This window comes from Mustela nivalis, assembly GCF_964662115.1.
Source record: "Mustela nivalis genome assembly, chromosome: 9".
In the NCBI taxonomy this organism is placed as follows: domain Eukaryota; kingdom Metazoa; phylum Chordata; class Mammalia; order Carnivora; family Mustelidae; genus Mustela; species Mustela nivalis.
In genome coordinates, this window is record NC_139028.1 from 65,547,701 (window position 1) to 65,563,665 (window position 15,965).

A 15,965-nucleotide genomic window follows, 5' to 3' on the forward strand; every position below is an offset into this window, starting at 1 on the left:
GTATACATTAAATAGATATAAATTTTTGTTTGTCAATTATAGCTCACTGAAGCTTTAAAATTATAGGTTTAGTAGCTTAAAACAAATGTTTATCATGTCACAGCAGTCAGAAATCTGGACATGACTGAGCTGGATGGTCTGCAGTCAAGGTGTCATCCAGGCCTTAGTCATCTCAAGGCTCAACTAAGGGAGGATCCGATTCTAAGCTCACTCATCTAGCTCAGCCTCAGGTCCTCTCTGGCTGCTTGCTGAAGACATCAGTTCCTTGCCACATGAACATCTCCAAAGGGCTTCTCAAAACATGGAAGTGGTCAACACTCCTAGCTACTGAGTGAAATGCTTCAACCCTGCAGGGGGATCTGTGTGTTGCTCTGCAGTCTAGAACTAGGGAATGTTCATAACTAAGTAGTCTTCTGAGGGGACTTGGAGGTGGGTGAGGAAATAAACCCTTAAAAGTTTTCCTGGTTGGAGAATGGATTCTTCTACTGTTGCTTCTGTGCTTAATATCATATTTCTTCTTGGTTAAGAAATCATGAAATAGATACCATAAAAGTGAAAACAGTTTTTAAAGATATTATTAAGACCAAACAAATAGACAAAAATCCCAGAGAAAGAATGTAAACAGACATTATAACAACAATACATCCACCTCAATTTTGATTGTTACTTTTAAGATACAAATAAATGAGCCTTTTACAAAGATGGCACCGAAAGCTAAGAAGGAAGCCCCTGCCCCTCCCAAAGCCGAAGCCAAAGCAAAGGCTTTGAAAGCCAAGAAAGCGGTGCTGAAAGACGTCCACAGTCACAAAAGAAAAGAAGATCCGCACATCACCTACGTTCCGACGACCCAAGACTCTGCGTCTCCGAAGGCAGCCCAAATACCCTCGAAAGCACACCCCCAGAAGAAACAAGCTTGACCACTATGCCATCCTCAAGTTCCCCCTGACTACTGAGTCAGCCATGAAGAAAATAGAAGACAACAACACACTTGTGTTCATTGTGGATGTCAAGGCCAACAAGCACCAGATCAAACAGGCTGTGAAGAAGCTCTATGACATTGATGTAGCCAAGGTCAACACCTTAATCAGGCCTGATGGAGAGAAGAAGGCATACGTTTGACTGGCCCCTGACTATGATGCTTTGGATGTTGCCAACAAAATTGGGATCATCTAAACTGAGTCCAGCTGGGTAAATCTAAATACAGTTTTTTCATGATTAAAAAAAAAAAGATACAAATAAATGAGATATAACTATTACAACTAAAATATGAGAAATGCATAAGTTCAGAAAATAAAATCAAATAATTTCTTTTGTATTTATTGGTTAACTTTCTTTTGTTTTAATTTAAATGAAAGATTGTGGGCTCTGAGAAATAAATTGAGGATTTTGGAGGGGAGGAGAGAGGGGATTAGGTGAGCCTGGTGATGGGTATTAAGGAGGGCATATATTGAATGGAGCACTGGGTGTGGTGCATAAGCAATGAATCTTGGAACAGTGAAAAAATTAAAAAAAAGATTTTGTATGATAATATTCACTTAAAATTAATAAATTTTGTCAAAAAAATTAAATTCAATTATCCAACATACATCATTGTTTCAGATGTAGTGTTCAAGAATTCATCAGTGTATAACACCCAGTGCTCATCACATCACATGACCTCTTTAATGCTCATCACCCAACTGCCCCATGCCCCCACCCACCTCTCCTTCCACAACTCTTTTTCCAGAGTCAAGAGTCCTTCATGGTTTGTCTCCCTCTCTAATTTCTTCCCATTTAGTTTTCCCTCCTTTCCCCTATGATTCTCTCTGCACCATTTCTTATATTCCACGTAAGTGAAACCATATCATAATTGTCTTTCTCTGCTTGAATTATTTCACTTAGTATAATAGTCTCCAGTTCCATCCACGTCAAATGGTAGGCATTCATCCTTTTTGATGGCTGATAATATTCTACTGTATATATAAACCATATCTTCTTTATCCATTCATGTCTTGAAGGACATGTCAGCTTCTTCCACAATTTGGTTATTGTGGACACTGTTGCTATGAACTAGGGGTGCAGGTGCCCCTTCTTCTCACTTATCTGTATCTTTGGGGTAAATACCAAGTAGTGCAATTCCTAGGTCATAGGGTAACTCTATTTTTAACTTTCTGAGGAAACTCCAAACTGTTTTCCAAAGTGGATGTACCAACTTGCATTCCCACCAACAGTGTAAGAGGTTTCTCCTCTCTCCACATCCTTGCCCACATTTGTTGTTTCCTGTCTTGTTAATTTTAGCCATTCTGACTGGAGTGCGGTGGTATGTCATTGTGGTTTTGATTTGTATTTCCCTGATGCCAAGTGACGTTGAGCATTTCTTCATATGTCTGTTGGCCATTTGTATGTCTTCTTTATAGAAATGTTTGTTTATATCTTTTGCCCATTTCTGGACAGGATTGTTTGATATTGGGGTGTTGAGTTTGAAAAGTTCTTTATAGATGTTGGGTACCAGCCCTTTATCTGATATATCCTTTGCAAATATCTTCTCCCATTCTGTAGGTTGCCTTTTAGTTTTGTTGGCTGTTTCTTTTGCTGTGCATAAGCTTATTTTGATGAAGTCACAACAATTCATTTTTGCTTTTGTTTCCTTGCCTTTAGAGATGTCTCTACCAAGAAGTTGCTCCAGCTGAGGTTAAAGTGGTTGCTGCCTGTGTTCTCCTCTAGGATTTTGATGGATTTCTCACATTGAAGTCTTTTATCCATTTTGAGTTTTTCTTTGTGTATGGTATAAGAGAATGGTCCAGTGAGAAGCAAGACGGTGGAGGAGTAGGAAACTGAAATAGCATTAGGTCCTGGGAGTTCAGCTAGCTAGTTATCAAACCATTCTGAACACCTACAAACTCAACAGGAGATAGAAGAGCAGCTATTCTAGGAACAGAAAATCGACCACTAAAAGAAGTCCTAGCCTCAGCAATCAGACAAAAAAAGAAATAAAAGGCATCTGAATTGGCAAAGAAGAATTCAAACTCTCACTCTTTGCAGATGATATGATACTTTATGTGGAAAACCAAAAAGACTCCACTCCAAAACTGCTAGAACTCATACAGGAATTCAGTAAAGTGTCAGGATATAAAATCAGTGCACAAAAATCAGTTGTATTTCTATACACCAATAACAAGACAGAAGAAAGAGAAATTAAGGAGTGGATCCCATTTAAAATTGCACCCCCAAACACAAGATACCTAGAAATAAACCTAACCAAAGAGGTAAAGGATCTATACTCAGAAAACTATCAAGTACTCATGAAAGAAATTGAGGAAGACATGAAGAAATAGAAAAACGTTCCATGCTCATGGACTGGAAGAACAAATCTCGTGAAAATGTCTATGCTACCTAAAGCAACCTACACATTGAACACAATCCCTATCAAAACACCATCAGTTTTTTTTTTTTTCAAAGAAATGGAACAAATAATCCTAAAATGTATAAGGAACCAGAAAAGACCCCAAATAGCCAGAGGAAGGTTGAAAAAGAAAACCAAAGTTGGCAGCATCACAATTTCAGACTTTAAGCTTTGTTACAAAGCTGTACTCATCAAGACAGTAGGGTACCGGCACAAAAACGGACACATAGATCAATGGGACAGACTAGAGAACTCAGAAATAGACCCTCACCTCTATGATCAACTCATCTTCAACAAAGCAGGAAAGAATGTCCAATGGAAAAAAGAAAGTCTCTTCAGCAAATGCTGTTGGGAAAATTGGACAGCCACATGCAGAAGAATGAAATTGGACCATTTTCTTACACCACACACAGAAATAGACTCAAAATGGATGAAAGACCTCGATGTTAGAAAGGAATCCATTAAAATCCTTGAGGAGGACATAGGCAGCAACCTTCTTGACCTCAGCCACAGTAACTTCTTCCTAGAAACATTGCCAAAGGCAAGGGAAGCAAGGGCAAAGATGAACTATTGGGATTTCACGTTTGTTGTTTCCTGTCTTGTTAATTTTAGCCAACAAACCAAAAGACATCTGACAGAATGGGAGAAGATCATTGCAAATGACATATCAGATAAAGGGCTAGTATCCAAAATCTAGAAAGCACTTACCAAAACTCAACACTCCAAGAATAATCCAACCAAGAAATGGGGAGAAGACATGAACTAAGATTTTTGCCAAGAAGACATCCAAATGGCCAACAGACATATGAAAAAGTGCTCAACATCACTGGGCATCAAGGAAATCCAAATCAAAACCATGGAGATAATACCTCACACCATTCAGAATGACTAAAATTAACCAGTCAGGAAACAACAGATGTTTGCGAGGATGCAGAGAAAGGGGAACCCACCTACACTGTTGGCAGGATTGCAAGCTGGTGCAGCCACTCTAGAAAACAGCATGGAGGTCCTCAAAAAGCTGAAAATACAGCTAACCTATGACCCAACAATCGTACTACTGGGTATTTACGCTCAAGATACAAATGTAGTGATCCAAAGGGTTATGTGCACCCAAATGTTTATAGCAGCAATGTCCACAATAGCCAAACTATGGAATGAACCTATATTTCCATCAACAGTTGAGTGGATAAAGTGTATAAAGAAGATGTGGTATATTATATACATATATATGTATATGTAGATATATTATATAGATATCTACATATATTATATATCTATACATATTATATATGTATAGATATAGATATCTATATAGATATCTTCACCAAAACTGTCTCTTTGTATAGAAAATGAAGAATTAGAATAGGTATAGATTCCTATAGATACCATATCTATAGGAATCTATATCTATAGATATCTACTATATCTATATATATAAAATGTAGCCATCAAAAGAAACAAAGTCTTGCCATTTGCAATGACATGGATGATACTGGAGGGTATTATGCTGAGTGAAATAAGTCAACCAGAGAAAGACAATTATCATATGACTTCTCTATAGGAGGAATTTGAGAGGCAGGGAACAAGCTTGTGGGGGGTACAGAATGAAAAATATGAAACAAGATGGATCAGGAGGGAGATAAACCATGAGACTCTTAATCTCACAAAACAAACAGGGTTGCTGGGGGTTGTGGGGTAGGGATAGCATGGCTGGGTTATGGACATTGTGGAGGGTATGGGCTACAGTGAGTGCTGTGAAATCTGTAAGCCTGATGATTCAAAGACCTGTACCCCTAGGGCAAATAATACATTATATGTTAATAAAAATAATTTTTTAAAAAGAAGGTCCAGTGTCATTCTTCTGCATGTGGCTGTCCATTTTTCCCAGAACCATTTATTGAAGAAACGTCTTTTTTTCCATTGGATATTCTTTCCTGCTTTGTTGAAGAGCAGCTGACCAAAAAATCAATGGAACAGAATAGAGAATCCAGAAACAGACCCTCCATTCTGTGGTCAACTATTGGTTAACTTTCTAGCAATGGAAACCTTAGGGAGGGATCCATATAGAGAGCTGGAAATAACAGATTCTCATAGCAGGAGCCAAAGATCTTTAGTAATTGATGTCTCTAACTGCACCCTGACCTCAAGAGACTGATTATACTGATCCAACTCTAAGGAGGATTATTTTGCTGTTTGGAAAATTCTGCTTCATTTTCTATACAAAGAGACAGTTTTGGTAAAGAAACAACTGAAATCTTCATTAGGTGGTATTGTGGTTGGCTCCTAATGCCACAAACTGAAATTCCTCCCTTGGAAGGTACAACAGGGTCCTAATGAATAGTATCTCCAGCAAAAAGAGCTGTGTGATTGAAATGGGATTGTGTATCAGTACTTATTTGTCAGTATACACATATGCACACACAAACACTCCTGCACATATACACCTGACACTTGCCCTTATGCCTAGGTTTTATTTCCAAACAAAGCTTTGGCCTAATGAACTGTAGACAAAATTTCCTAGTTCCTCCAACATAACTTCTGAGGTTCAATGCCTGCAGTCCGTGAAGATTCCCACTACTGCCTAAAATCCATCCACCTGTTGACTAAACCCTCTCTTCCTTTCACATTCTACTTTCTTATTTTATGTGTCCTAGGCCAGTTAAGTGTTAGATTTTTATTTTTGAAAAGACCATAGGGTAATACTCCATTGTATATTTTATCCATTCATCTACTTATCCATTCATCTACTGATGGACACTTGGGCTGCTTCCATAATTTGGCTATTGTAAATAATGGTACAATAAACATAGGGGTTCATATATCTTTTTAAATTAATGATTTCATTTTTGTATGTTAAATATCCAGTAGTGTGATATTACTGGATGACATGGAAATGCTATTTTTAATATTCTGAGGAAACTCCATACTCTTTTCCATAATTTGGCTATTGTAAATAATGGTGCAATAAACATAGGGGTTCATATATCTTTTTAAATTCATGATTTCATTTTTGTAAGTTAAATATCCAGTAGTGTGATATTACTGGATGACATGGAAATGCTATTTTTAATATTCTGAGGAAACTCCATACTCTTTTCCACAGCGGCTATAGAGTTTGCACTCCCGCCAACAGAGCATGAGCATTCCCTTTTTCCTATGACCTTGCCAACACTTGGTATTTCTTAGGTTTTTGATTGTAGTCATTTAAAAAAATTATTAGCTAAATCATTAGCCTCTACATTCTCCTTCCTGGCTGCTCTCTGGGACGTAAAGCCATACCCCTGATGTGATTTTTATTTTTTAAAGATTTTATATATTTATTTGAAAGAGGGAGAGAGAGCACAAAGGAAGAATGAGAGGGAGAAGCAGACACTCTGCTGAGCAGAGAGCTGGATGCAGAGCTCCATCCCAGGCCTCTGAGATCATGACCCAAGCCAAAGACAGACATCCAACTGACTGAGCAACTCAGGTGCCCTGATGAGATTTTTCAAAAGAGTGGTCCATACTAGAGCTTCTCAAATGTTAATATGCATGTAAATCACCTGGAAGGTCTTATTAAAATGTAGACTCTGATTAAATGAGTCTGAAGTGAGGATGCCTGTGTGGCTTAGTTGGTTAAGCATCTACTTCAGCTCAGGTCATGATCCTGGAATCCCAGGATTGAGTCCCATGTTGGGTTCCCTTCTCAGTGAGAAGAAGTCTGCTACTCCCTCTGTCCCTCATCCTGCTCTCATGCTCAAATAAATAAATAAAATCTTAAAAAAAATAAAATAAAAAAAATAAATGAGTCTGAAGTGGAAGACAAAATTTTGTATTTTTAACAAGTTCCCAGGTAATTGTACTACTGGACTAAGGATCATACTTTGAGTAGCAAGAGTTTAATAGACCCTGATCATTTCTTATAGTATAAAGACTCTTCTACTGGGAAATTTAAAAACTCCTTATTAAACAACTCTGGGTGGAAAGGAAGAACTAAACAAATGTAGAATTTCAAAAAAAAAATGGTATATACTGAAGATACTTCACATTAGAATATATGTGATAAAATAAAAGCAGAAGTCAAAGAAAAAACTTCACTTTTTTAAAAAAATTTATTTTCTTTAGACACAGAGAGTGAGACAAAGGGAAAGAGATAGGGGCAGAGGGAGAGTGAGAGAATCTTAAGCAGGCTCCACACCCAGTGCAGAGCCTGACAAAGGGCTCAATTTACCACCCTGAGATCATGACCTGAGCTGAAATCAAGAGTCAGACACTTTATCAACTAGGGTGCCCAGATGCCCCAAATACCCATTTTAATAAAATAAGAAAATGAAATTTATAAGGATAGAACAAATTAAGTTAAAATAAAGCAAAAAGAATAAAGATTAGTGAATAAGTAAATACATATAGTTTAAAAACAATAATAAATAGAATACATAAAAATCCTAGTTATGTAATACAGTGAACACAGCAGAATAAACTAGCTGAAATAGGGACACTGAAGGACTCCATTAAAAAGTCTGCGTTTTTCTTCTTTTCCTGCTTCTGTTCTTGCTAGGACCTGCACCCCTACTTTACACATACAAGCAATGTATATCCTCCTTGTAAGAGACAAAGAGTTAATGATTTCTTTGGAATCTTCCAGCATAATAGATAACATCCAAAGATGACCATCATATGCATATTCCAGACCACTGGCACTAGACATCTTGATGTTCAGACCCCCTGGCTCCAAGGAAATAAATGACTTACAAAAGACACCTGGACCATTGTCCTTGCTGTAACTGGTTTCTGAAAGCCTGAGAGGACACACACAGCAGACCACCATCCTCAAAAAAACAAACAAACAAAACCCAGACCCCAAGCAAAGATGAGACTTTTTCCTTTCTGAGTCTCTTAGGTGCTCTGTCTGGGTCTTCACTCTCTATATCTTCAGTAAACTCTGCTCTCACTCCGTCTGGGCTCATGTTTGATTTCTCCCCTGTATGTAGCCCAAGGATTCTTCTAGCGGGTTCTGTGGGGCCCCCTCTGGGTCCTTGGACTCAGCCTGCCCACATCATAGCTAATCAAATCAAGGATAAAAGGGATAGCCCAAAATATAAGATAAAAAAAGGACAAGAGGAAATAACCACTGAAGCTGATTAAAGAAAATAAAAATGACTAGAGAACATTTTGCGCAATTCTATGCACATAAATTAGAAAACCTAAATGAAAATGATATAGTATAATGCAGTACATTCTATCAAAATTGATCTCAGTAGGGGTGCCTGGGTGGCTCAATGGGTTAAGCCTCTGCCTTCGGCTCAGGTCATGATCTCAGGGTCCTGGGATTGAGCCCCCCATTGGGCTCTCTGCTCAGCAGGGAGCCTGCTTCCTTCTCTCTCTCTCTGCCTGCCTCTCTGCCTACTTCTGATCTCTCTCTGTCAAATAAATAAATAAAATCTTTTAAAAAAATGATCTCAGTTGAAAGCACAAATCTGCACTTAAAAAAAAAAAAAAGTTAAGAATTACTCCTGATACCGAACTGGGCCCTTGTGCCCTCTAAACAATGGAAATTGGTAAGAGACCAATTGGGAGTTTCAGGCAAGGCTTTTTTGGGTTTATGCTAGCACACAAGGGAGGCAGCACAAAGGAAAAAATCCTCAGACTGACTGCTCAAGGAGAGGTAAGGGGGAGTTTTTTCAAGAAACACGGGTGGTAAAAGGATGATGTTAAGTCTGAAGAGGTGGGTATTTCTTAGCACCTATGCACTTAAATGTCATGCTTCCTCATGTGCTGCATGTCTAATATGTTAAATCTCCACGCATGAGCATGATGTTTAGTGTTAAAATGATGGGAAAGCGTTGGTGATAGTTCAGCAGTGGGGTCTATCTTGGGGGAGATTCATTTGGTCAGGTCTTCACCAGTCTTTGTAGTCTAGTCTCTTCTTTCTGTAAACCTGCTCCTTTTAGTAAGCATGGTGCCCCCACATTCCTGAAACATATGCTATGTAAGAGCATGGAGTTTTAGCTATCCTGGAAGATCTATTACTCGGGACATACAGCTTCAGCTACCAAGGATTGCTGGACTTGGTGGTTAGGGTTGAGAGGACCAGAGTCCAGTCCCTGCTCTCATTTCCACAAACCAAAAACAAAACACAAAACCCCACTAGATTCAGACAATTTTATAGGAGACTAGCAGAAAAAGAGAGAGAGAGAAATTGTAGAGAAAGAAAAACAGTCATATTTTTCCTTACAAAGTATTACACTGATGGCTGTACCTGATAAAAACTGCACAAGAAAAGGGAAACTAAAGACTAACTTCCTTACAAGTACTGACATAAAATTCTATTATCAGCAATGCAGAATTCTTGTACCACACCTTTATTCCTTTTCAGGCTATGTGTGATAGCTTTGTCCAATAATTAGTGGTATAAAAAGCTGGGTATCCTTCCATATTATGCAGGCTATGACATTCTGAAAGGAGAAAAAAAAAAAAGATGCTGAAAAGTCTTGCTTCTACATAGAATACCTTTCCTTTATCATTATTCCCTTGGGTCTTTGCCCTTTTGGGAGTGCCTTTTCTTCCTCTTGGAACTCTTCTGCGTGGGTCTGGGTGTGGTGACCTAAAAGCCACCCCTTGTTTGTGAGAATCCACCACTGCCACTTATGCCTCTGCAGGGGCCAGGGTGAACCCCAGGGGAAAGCAGTCCATCTGTCCCAATTGGCACTGTTGCAGCTTAGCTGCCTCATCTCACATTGGGGCTACTTGGGTTAGCAGTCCTTTTGTCTCCTGCATTTCACTGCCTGCCTGCTTTTCCTACCTGTATTCCACATTGTTGTTTAGGTTTACATTCTGGCCTGTTCTCTGAATTATCCTGTAGACAATAGGGACCCACAAGTTTTAAACTTTTTAGCACAGCAGTTTTGGGGATTAATTCTCTTGCAGGTGTGAAGACTGGACCTTCTAATAGATGCTAAACCTAGTAAATTGAACTTAAACCACCCTGTGTCATCATTAGGAATATGCTGTCAGGCTGAGAAAGACATGAAGCACCCTTCCTCCTGTCAAAGGCAACAGAATGCCTTCACCATTCACATCACTGAGAACTCTGTTTCTGATGAGGAATTAGGGAGCTGGGAGCATGCAGCATTGTCTCTTGATTTTTTTGGATTTCCAATATCTCTATATCCTTTCCCACTAAAAAAAGAGAGAGAAATTTTAACTGTGCTGGTTGGGCTTCTCTTTTTGTCTTCTTTCTTCTCATTCCTGCCCCATCATGATGCCCAGGCAGAAGTCACAGCCTTTAAAATGTCCATTCAACCCTCTAGCCTCATCTACTGTCATTCTCTCTCTCTCTCTCTTTTTTTTTTTTTTTTTTAAGTACCCTGCATTCTATCTTCTCTGGTTTATTCTCTGCTTGGAGAATATTTTGTCTTTTTGTGCTGAGGTCCATGCCCTTCCCCCAGTTTGAAAAGCTTATCTTCCTTGGTCTACCTTATACTCTTTCCCTTCTCTGTCAAATAAGATTTTATAACACAATGAGGTGAGATATATTTAGCCCAACCTAAAAGCCCAGGCAGAACTGAGGAACAGTGAAACGAACTTTGAGAGATTAAGTATACTATCAGCATGAAGAATTCTACAACAAAGTAAAATGAATTATGACTACTAGAATTTGAATCCTGATTCTCTGACTTAGAAGCTTCATGACCTTCTATGCACTTCAGTGTCATCTATAAAATGTTGATGTGCTGATCATTTAGAGGGTTGTGAAAATGCAACAAGAGATCACCGTTGTAAGTCGTTAGCAGGGCACTTGGCACAAAGCAGGCTTTAATAAATCTAACTCATTGTGGGCCTTTTGTTTTCTTTTCAGGATTCACTCTATATTCTCTTAGGTATCTTCTGAGCACTTGAAAAAAAAAAAAAGACTCTTCATCCACTAATCATCTGCTTCCTTCTGTAATCTGGAAAGCCCCAGAGGCCAGAACACAGAGGGAAAAAACAAAAAACAAAAAACCAGTCTCTGGAGGAGTTGCAGTATTTGGCTGTTGGCAGAGGCCAAGAGAAGCGGGGGTGTCCAAGTGGAAAGCAGGATGATAGAGATTCTAAAGGGGAAAAGAGGACTCCAGTGGGAGATCTTTGAAAGTGATAACACTCCTCATTGTGACTCTGTTGTTCATCTTTGATTTTATGTGGCTCTTCCTGCTCCTCCTGAAGGGTACTGAATAAATCCCTCTTCTTTTGAGTGAAAAGAAATGTGGACACATCAGAGGAAGCTGAATAGAGAATACAACAGCAATGTGGGTAACTGACCTGGGGACTTGGTGTGGGGCTGACTTGGAGTTTAAAGGCCAGGATCAACCTAGAAAGGAAGATATAAGTCCTCCATCACACTGTAAAGGGCTGGCCAGGTCTGGTGGGTGGTGCTGATATGAAGATCATTACTTGGAAATGGTGAGAGGGGGGAAGGAGAAAGAAGGAATGGGGAACACTTTACTTTGCTTCAAAGCTGAGAAAGGAAGGAGTAAGTCCAAACTTTCGATAAGGGAGAGCTGGTTTTCAGAGTCCAAGGGGGAGTTTTGAGAAAAGAAACTGAGCAGTAGGACTGATTGGGAGCACATTTATTTGGTTGTAGAGGGGAGGCACAGGGTTATTATAAACACAAAGGCTCCATTCAAGTAAGTTACGCATTATTGCTTTTTTCTTTAAGACAATTTAGATTTGAACTGTGTATTTCTGACAATTTAAATAGGAATGAAAAATCCCATGTATCTTTTGATTTAGTTACTGAAGTTGACTTGTGTAAACTTGTGTAAACTTGTGAAAACTTTCAGGTTTTCACGTAAATGTCTACAGGATTGAAGGAAGAGGCAGATTCTGAGTTAGAAAAGTCTTAGAAGAGCTTGACCAAAGCTTTCTTAACAGTACACCTCAACGATCAGGAAGCAATTTTATCTGCATGTTGCTCTAGGTAGTAGTTATGTGGGTGTGTTCATGTGCTAACTTTATAAAAATCTATCAAACTGTACACCTGAATCTGTACACTTTACAGTATGTTGTTACACTTCAAATAAAAATTTAACAAACTTGGGAACAAACAGTAATGTTAAATGTTTTGGGTAGGGCAAGTAAAATAAATAATGAAAGAAACTACTAGATCGGCCACACATCATTGATGGGGACCACCACTGATCTTAGCAAGAAAATTTTCAGTAGCAATAAAAAATGAAATAGAAATGAAAAGACGACTAACCTGTCCTGTCATTTGAAAAGATTAATAAATTATATATAAACCTCCAGCTATTCTAATTAAGATGTAAAACATATGAGGACAAAAACCCTAAAGGGAAGGAAAGGTATGCCCAGCGAGAAGTTGCCAGGGCTGGATAAAGGAGGGATGAGCAAGGAAAGCTGGGACAGCCCTCAGAAGAAAGGTGGATATAGGGCAGTGCCAGAGGAGGAAAATCCTGGATCAGAGGTGAGTGGGATGGTGGGGGAGGCATTCTCATCTCTCAGGTTCCTCTTCAGCTCTTTAAGCAATGATGGGTCAACTCTGAGTTTGTGGCATCCAGAAAACACATGACAGTCTTAAGGATATGATGAATTATTTTTTCCCCCATTCTTTACTATCATCCAACTTCAAAAAGCTTTCCACTGTCTTCTCATTGTCTATCACTGACAATGTCTCACCCAGTGGCTATACACAGCAAAGTTCTTTTAATATGACCATGAAGCAGAGCTCAGTACTTTATTCAACCTGTTCCATTATAAGGCATTTCTATGTTAGGGATTTTTGTTGTTGGTGGTGGTGGTGCTGCTGGTTTGTCGGTTTCAATAAAGACCAGTTTGTAATCATCGTAGAAATTTGGATTTTTAGAAAACTTCTGAGGACTCCCATCAAGCCTGTGTGTGAAGTCAATTAGTGCTAGCGGCTAAATAGAAGGAGCAAATATATGTTCTATGTTAGGATTGGGAAACAGGAAGAGTGTCTAGTTGGTTAACAGAGAAAATGTCTATTGTAGTCTGGGATCCTGGGGCAGTCCTTTCCATCAATCTGACATAACCAATTATTTAGGGATATACTCATGACAAAAAATTAAAAGGGAAAGTGGGGATCATAAATATTTCTGGACAGTTTATTACCTCCCACAGAAAGCACTAATATTGTTCTCTTCCTGAATCCATCAATTTATTTCTTCAAGGATGCTTTATTCATCTATTGTCAAGGCACTGTACTGAAGACACAAATGTGATGTGTTCAATCTTAAGAAGTTCATTGTTTCATTCAATAATTAAGGATCAGAAACTTAACATAAAAAGTTAGAAGACAAACTCCTCTGTTTTCTTATTCATTTTATGGAAACTGTTTGCTATGATCTTTTTTTTTTTTTTTTAAATAGACTTGTGTATCACAGCTTTGGGTCACACACTTGGTATAAGGCCATGAGTAAGACACACGTAGTTAACTGAATACAATAAAGTCATAGGTAGAGTATTAGGATTTTCAGTTTACGTCCTTCAGAGGTCAACATGGGAGATTCCATGAAAGCTCAGAAAAAGATACCTAATTTAGCCTCAGCATGGGATGGGGAATGAAGTAGAGAAGACTCCTCAAAGAGATAAGCCATGAGCCAATACTTGAATAATAAACAAAAATTAGGAAGGTGAAGAATACTAAGATGGAAGGAGGAACAGGATAAATTGTCAGATTTCAGTTTTCTGATCTTGTCCACTGAGTTGAAAATGCCACCAGGTGGTGGCGCCTGGGTGGCTCAGTCGGTTAAAGCCCCTGCCCTTGGCTCAGGTCATGATCTCAGGGTCTTGCAATCGAGCCCCACATCGGGCTCTCTGCTCAGCAGGGAGCCTGCTTCCTCCTCTCTCTCTCTGCCTGCCTCTCTGCCTATTTGTGATCTCTGTCAAATAAATAAATAAAATCTTAAAAAAAAAAAAAAAAAAAAGAAAATGCCACCAGGTGTCCCTAGCACTATACAGTGGGGAATAAGTCTTACAGGACTACATCCATTTCTTACATTGTTTTATGTGTTAACAGGAAAGCAGTTTCATCTGTGATGCTGGGGATACCAAATAACCACACAATGGAAAACCCTGACACCTTCTTCCTTGTGGGCATCCCAGGTTTGCAGTCTTCACATCTTTGGCTGGCTATTTCACTGAGTGCCATGTATGTCATCTCTCTGTTAGGAAACATACTCATAATGACTGTAATCTGGATGGATTTCACTTTACAAGAGCCCATGTATTGCTTTCTGTATATTCTGGCTGCTGTGGACATTGTTATGGCCTCCTCTGTGGTACCCAAGATGGTGAGCATCTTCTTCTTAGGAGACGGTTCCATTAGCTTTAGTGCTTGTTTCACTCAGATGTATATTGTCCATGCAGCCACATCTGTGGAGACAGGGCTATTGCTGGCCATGGCTTTTGACCGCTATATAGCCATCTGTAAGCCCCTACACTACAAGAGAATTCTCACACCTCAATTGATGCTGGTAATGAGTGTGGCCATCACTGTCAGAGCTGTCATATTTATGACTCCATTGAGTTGGATGTTAAGTCATCTGCCTTACTGTGGCTCCAATGTGGTTCTCCATTCCTACTGTGAGCACATAGCTGTAGCCAAGTTGTCATGTGCTGACCCTATGCCCAGTAGTCTCTACAGTGTGATTGGTTCATCCATTATTGTGGGTTCTGATGTGGCCTTCATTGCTGCCTCCTATCACCTGATTCTCCAGGCAGTATGTGGTCTCGCCTCAAAGAATGCTCAGCTGAAAGCATTAAGCACATGTGGCTCTCATGTGGGGGTTATGGCTCTGTACTACCTACCTGGGATGGCATCCATCTACGTGGCCTGGCTAGGGAAGGATACAGTGCCCCTCCACACTCAAGTGCTGTTAGCTGATTTGTACCTGGTCATCCCACCCACCTTAAACCCCATCATTTATGGCCTGAGGACCAAACAAATACGGAAGCGAACATGGAGTTTGCTAATGTACTGCCTCTTAGACCACTCCAAACTGGGTTCATAAACACACATTCTGTTCAGATCTTGAGCAATCAAGATGACTCAAGATTAAGCATTCAAAGACATCTCAGAAATCTGTAGAGCTGGTTTGGTGTGCCTAGCACCATAAAGAGTTCTAAGATGAAGCTATAGAGTGTATTCTTCTCCAATTTTCCGACTTCTAGCAAGAATGCGTATGAAATGATTAATTTTCTGACATTTTTAATGATTTCAATCAACTAGTATCTGTGTTTAAGTCTGGGCAGAGAATATAGATTTGGGGTTTTTCTTTCCTTAGCTTCTGACTCTTATTTTCAAATGAGTATCAGTTGAACCAACTCTTTGGCCCCTCACACCTGACTAATTTTTATCAGGATTATTAATTTACTCATGTGATTATTATGAAAGCAACTATTAATATGTAACCCTGCCTTCTGGCCCAGTGATGAATCCACTCAATCTGGGTCTACTTGGGTCATGTGCTTATACATGGACCAGAGTCCTCTAGTCAAACTGAGTCCCAGTTTATCTGAGGAGATATAAACTTGGGATCACTGACTATGGTCATTTTCTAACCTGTGAACTTGGGAAGAGAAATAT

General features: G+C 39.2%; 1 protein-coding gene and 1 pseudogene across 2 annotated transcripts; both read left to right on the forward strand.

Moving 5' to 3' along the window:
* Nucleotides 1–701: 701 nt before the first annotated feature.
* On the forward strand, nt 702–1,141 carry LOC309840239 (large ribosomal subunit protein uL23 pseudogene; annotated as a pseudogene). The gene has a single exon. The product of its transcript is annotated as a large ribosomal subunit protein uL23 pseudogene (transcript).
* Nucleotides 1,142–10,758: 9,617 nt separating this feature from the next.
* On the forward strand, nt 10,759–15,662 carry LOC309840092 (olfactory receptor 52I2-like). The gene has a single exon (XM_082682159.1). It carries the CDS (start codon nt 14,416–14,418, stop codon nt 15,388–15,390), a length of 975 nt encoding a protein of 324 aa, XP_082538285.1. The 5' UTR covers nt 10,759–14,415; the 3' UTR covers nt 15,391–15,662.
* The last annotated feature ends 303 nt before the right edge of the window (nt 15,663–15,965 follow it).

Coding starts and splice junctions, on each gene's coding strand:
- LOC309840092 (XM_082682159.1), top strand. CDS start 14,416: ATGCTGGGGATACCAAATAACCACACAATGGAAAACCCTGACACCTTC.